The 6,190-nt window shown below is 33.7% G+C and overlaps 1 protein-coding gene across 1 annotated transcript; it reads right to left on the minus strand.

Moving 5' to 3' along the window:
• Nucleotides 1–1,727: 1,727 nt before the first annotated feature.
• LOC139494592 (uncharacterized) lies at nt 1,728–5,531 on the minus strand. Its single transcript, XM_071282751.1, has one exon. The coding sequence runs from the start codon at nt 5,529–5,531 to the stop codon at nt 1,728–1,730; it is 3,804 nt and encodes a 1,267-aa protein (XP_071138852.1).
• Between the last annotated feature and the right edge of the window lie 659 nt (nt 5,532–6,190).

The following is a 6,190-nucleotide window of genomic DNA, read 5'->3' on the forward strand; positions in this document are numbered from 1 at the left end:
TCAATAATACAAACAGTTCACTATTCAATATACATGTATTTACAAAAATATCTTCAGATAAAGCAAAAGTGTCCATTTTATTACAAAATAAATCGTTTCCGCTACTGTTTCGTTTAACATCATCAGATATGAATGGAGGATCATTTTCACTGTTTAATGGCCCATTTATTAATATAACTGCTAGAGTTATCGAACAGAATAACAATCCGACAATTTTCATCTTTGCACCAAGCCAGTGCAGTTGTGGAAACTGGTCACTGATTTCAGCTGTATCCATATTGATAAAATTGTAATCATGCTCATCTGTCATTTTAAGTGAATATTCTTCCACATTTGCACTACTCAATTCATCCTTTTCATTTATTTTAGAAATCTCCATTATGAAATCCAATTTCTTAATACAGGTGTCGCACTTTGTTCATTTGTTTTCATGCATGTATCTGTAGATTTATGATGTGAAAACTATTTTACTAGAGTTTATGTATCTTATTTATTTCTTTTAGCCAATCAGAACAGAAAAAGGACAATGGGAGAAGAAGTAGAAAAAAAGACACTGAGTGAAAAACGAAAGCGGTCAGCTCCACCTTCATTAAGAACTTTATCTGTTGCATGTATTTATAATAAATTAACAACAAAATGTGATATTCAAATGAGAGATTTTTTTTGTAAAATTCCCTCACCAATTTTAATTATTTTTATGGATTATGCAGACTTTCAATTTGTTTTAAATCCTGGATTTGCCGAATTAGATGTGTTTAATGCTGCCGAGGAAATTTTTGATCAAAGATATCAATTAAATAAAATGATAAGGGAATGCAGCCATTTCACATCTGAAGAGATATTCATTCATTTAAAGAACGTCCCAGGGTCTGTTTTAAATTCACTCGGACTTTCGTTCAATAGGGAGAACTTTTCCGATATTTTAAGGAAAATATTAAACATGCGATTTTCACGTGTTTAATTTACCAAAGAATATGTCTCATATATTTTAATCTAAAATTTAAGAAATTTATTTGTAATATTTTCATCGTGTTTGAAGGTCTTTTTCCCCATTGCACAATGTATTTCACTGGTGCGTTTGAAGGTGTAATTCCCCATTTTCATAATTGTGTTTAATTTACCAAAGAATATGTCTCTTATATTTTAATCTAAAATTTATTTGTAATATTTTCATCGTGTTTGAAGGTGTTATTCCCCATTGTCCAATGTATTTCACTGGTGTGTTTGAAGGTGTTATTCCCCATTTGAAGGTGTTATTCCCCATTGACATAATGTTTGAAGGTGTTATTCCCCATTGTTCTAATGTTTGAAGGTGCTATTCCCCATTGTTCTAATGTTCGAAGGTGTTATTTCACATTGTCCTATGTTTGAAGGTGTTATTCCCCATTGTCCTATTGCCTTAATGTTTGAAGGTGTTATTCCCCATTGTCCTATTGTCATTATGTTTGAAGTTTGTTTGAAGGTCCATTTGGGTTTTAAAGTTATGTATTTTCATTGGGGTTTTTAAGTTAAAGTCGCCATTTTACCATGCTACTCCCCATTGCCCTATGTATTTCACTTCCCCAGGTTGATAGCAAACGGATAAAACTTAAATATGTTGATATATTTTATTATAAAATCATATATTTATTTACATGAAATAAAATATTATATAATTATTGTACAGTGTGTTTTCTTTTTCTTGAATTTATTACGGATATGGATTTTTTTTTCAATTTACAATTGTATTAATGTTTTTCTTTTAATTTTCTATGAAAATATGCTAGCGAATGCACATTATCATCCAGCAAGTGTCTCTTGTCATCATATGGTGATAGTCCACTTTTCACAACCTTCACCATGTGAATCTGATGGTTGAAACTTCTCAAAGTGTACATATGCGAGAGTAGTGGAGAACAATTGAACAAGGTGTTTTTATATTGTTCGAATCTAACATTTCGGGTTTTAATACCCTTTGCTACTACAGTTTCCTTGTCGTCTGCGGTGATAAAACTATACATTTTTGCTCTTAGTCCGATATATTCCACCATTTGAATGGACTTGCATTCATCTTTGAATAAACCAATAATCGATTTCCTGTCTTTGGTGTAAAGAGGGTGATCAGCTGGATAATTTGAAAAGTCATATAGCTCACTGTTTAACGACATGTCTCTATATATGTCATCAGTTCTCACATGCATAATGAAACTGTCAGTATCTGTGTAACATAATGTTACATTCTCCTTGTATAGTTTTTTCATGTGGTTGTAGTAGTAATCAACCATGTGCGCCTTTGACAGATCGAGAATCATTTGTCCTAGGTAAATTGGTTTGTTGAAGAAAATTTTTGTTTTGGTTTGTAGCACGCCGCACAAGTGGTCGTTGAATATCTTAAAGCTTTTAAATGATGATTTTGCAGTAAGTTTTTGAAACTTATCCCACCTATGACAGAGAGAGAAGTTGATATGTTTCCGCAACGATTCCATTGATTTACCGAAAATAGCATTGTTGCCATTTTTAAAAAGTTTTTGCTCGAAATTGCTAGTAGCCTTTTTCCTCATTTCGGTATTGAAGTCAATATACTGTTTCAACCATGGACGCTGTTCAAATGAAACTATATTGTGAATCTTCTTCAAAACCAAACCTAGTTTGAGGTATAACTTTAGATTCACATAGTGCAAGATGTAATGCTTTTTATCTTTCAAAGTAGCTAGCAATTTGGTGCTCGGTTGGTATTCTTTCCCATCATCATTTGCTTGCTCATACAGATGACGTGAATGAGGTGAAAGCATTTCATTTGTTATCACTCCTTTTTCAACTGCAAGAGGAAAATCATTGTGAAGATCGTGTAAGTTATCTGGGTAATCCAAATCGCATTCAATGACATATCCGATGTCAGCGTTATTGGATACATTTAAGACATTGAAATCGTTTATTTCCTCTTCTGACAACCACTGGAATTTCCCCACAGCTAATGGCATGCTCATGCTTAAACCGTATAAATTGTTCGCATCTACATACATCAAGTATGAAGTTGGTAAAGCTGGATCATAATTGCTCAAGTAGGGATTGTTTGCTTTTGCATGTCTGCAGCTCACCATTGTTAAACCTCCTCGTATACTCTGCTCAAAGAAGAGCCACATTGTAGGATCTGTCAATAGCTCAAGTCTCACACCAGTCATTTTCAATGCAGATTGCCAGGAAAGCCCTGGAAGAGTGTAATAATTTGCAGGGTCGAGGGAATAGTTCGTTATCCACTTCTTCCTGAAAGTTTCAAATACATCAGCTAATAATAGAACGTCAGTTTTTAGATAAAGATCGTGATATTCGCCTATATTCTTAATATTCATTTGATTCCATACCCGTTGCGCATGTTCATACTCGGTTTGACTAATTGTTTTCTCTGATAAATTGCTGTAGAATTTGTCTATAGAGGGTAATTCAGTTTCATTGAACCTTGCTGCATTGTCAATGTATTCGTAAGGATATGTTCCTTTTTTCAACAAAAGAGCAATCCGCTTATCATCATCAAATTCTTTTGTAAAATGTTTAAATGTTTCTTTCGGATTCTCCTTAGACATTGACGATACCAATTCCTCTAGTGAACAATTCAAAAACTGGTATGAATCGATAAAGCGCAGATTGGATAGGTTGAAACTGATGTACTTTTCTGCATTCGTGGCTATGCAGCCAATTTCTTCACTCTTGAAAATACCTATCGAGGAACAGATTAAATGTGCATCAAACTGTTTCAGGTTATGAAATATAACTGGCACGAATGTGTGTTCTTTAAAATTAAGATTGCAATCTCTGCATGAAGCGCCACGAAATTTACCTGAAACATGTGCATGGTCTCGAACGCGGATAGTGGAATCTGTAAATTCTTCCATGCAAATGTGGCAATGTGTACTTGATTGAAAATCTTCCTCATCTTCAACAGTCATGCACAAGGGTTCAGGATTGTTCAAAATAGCCTTTATACGTTTATTTTCGTCAAGAAGACTATGAAGGAAGTGTTCACTAACATTTTCACCTCTATATATTTTAGGTGGTTGAGTGTATCTGTCATCGATGCAAACAACTTGATAACCGTACCCGCATGGTATCAACTTTGTTAATTTCGTTGTGCTGGTTCGATTATCTTCTGGCTCTTCAGTAACCATAGGTTCGCAAAATGTTTCCATGTCAGCATAAATAACAAATGATGTTTGTAACTGTTTGGCGTGATCTTGAAATGTTAGTATATCGTCTACCCCCTTGGTGGGATATGTCACATGTTGAGCTTCAAATTTTGAGCAGTATTTTATATGTTTCTCTAAAGTATGTTCACTGGTGAAACCTGATAAACAGAATCTGCAATACTTATGACTGCGTCCCAAGCATTTTGTTCGATATAAAAGTCTATTGAGATCTGTAATCAAACACCAGTGACTTTTATTCCCACTTTTCAAATACAATAAGTCAACTTCATGATGAGCTTCTCTTAGACCTGTTACATGGAGGGGGAAAAATTCACCCTCTTCAAATCCTAACACCATTACTGAAATGTTATTCTGCCTTTCAAATTTACTCACAAATGATGGTGCAACGGGCAATTGTATACCTTCCATGTTCAATTCATGTTCATATGGGATGTAGTGATGCACTTTAGAAGGGTCACCTGAACACGTAGGATGTATGGATGCTATAATAGCATATACAAAACATTTTTCATCTAAGTTTCTTATGTTGAGTAACGCTCTGGTTGCAGCAAGAGTTCTTGGTAGGGGTATATACGATCCACCGCCTAAAGGTTTATATTTAGCTGTATTAATCTCAATGTGTTTAATATGATCTAATGACCAACCGCTCCCATTTCGTATATACTCATCAAAACTTTTGAATATTTTTTGATATGTCACATTAATATCATGTTCATCATCTATATTTGCTCTATCAACTAGATTCGATGTCTTCGAGATAAAATGTGCATTATTCTTTAAATCATTACCACCTTCACCTCCATTCGGCTTGATCATTTGCACAAGACAATTCATATACCACTTAATATGACCGAGTTCATCACACATCTCTTGTAAATGAGTTTTTACCTCATGCTTAATTCCAGATAAAAATGCTAGAAGATCATACTTTTCCCCATTATCCTCATTCGGATAAATGAAACGAGCTCGTGCTATTCCCAAGAGAGCAGACTTATCCACACTTTTATGTTTGATTGTAGTATGTGAATTTGAATCAGTGTTTCCTGAACCAGTCTGATAAGTTGTATGATCGATGTTGCTATGTTTAAACAAATTTTCCGCTGAATCAAAATGTCTATCACATTGTCGACATGGAAATGTACAACTGTTTCTCTGGTGTCTCTTCAGTTTGGAAGGGTGATCAAACAGAAGTTTACAATAATAACATGAATAGACCTTAACCGTAAGATTTGATCTGTTGTCATTATCAACACTCAATCGATCATTTAACTCTCGCAACTGCTGTTGATATTGAGGGTTACTGTCAGGATAAAGACGCAATAAATCCTCGCAGAAATGATCATCAGCCATGACAATTGTGATATCAATAGCACTTTCAACGTTTTATATATACTACGCGATCGTGGACTAGAACTAATAGGCGAACATATGTTATCTAAATATTTATTTTATTAATTAAATTTAAAGGTACACAGTGTAAATATACAAATAGACAATATATTATATACATATATAAATATAGACAAATTTAAAGAAAAATACAAGTGATTGATTGAAGTCTCCAATAGTTTTAAATAATCCACTTCTTCATTACAAATGAAATGATAACCATTTACTCTTTAATCTTTTGCGATTTTGCGATTTTTCCACATTTCTTAAGAATTTTTCAGGAGACATCTTGATAGCTTTACCCTCTGCTGCACCATCATATTCATCAACATCCATCCTATTTTCCTCTTGATTGTCTGATTTTGATCGATCTACAGTTTCTTTTAAATTTTTCAATTCTGTTTTTTGCAAAACCTGACCACTACCATGTTGTTTGGTTACATCTTCTTCTAGGTTTATTTCTGTTTTTATACTGTCACTATCTTTACCATCATATTCCTTTTCTTTTTCTTTCACATTAACAATTTCACATTGGTTGGACATATTCATCAATCTTCAACCGCTCCCATTTCGTATATACTCATCAAAACTTTTGAATATTTTTTGATATGTCACATTAA

Source organism: Mytilus edulis, chromosome 11 (genome assembly GCF_963676685.1).
Source record: "Mytilus edulis chromosome 11, xbMytEdul2.2, whole genome shotgun sequence".
NCBI lineage: Eukaryota > Metazoa > Mollusca > Bivalvia > Mytilida > Mytilidae > Mytilus > Mytilus edulis.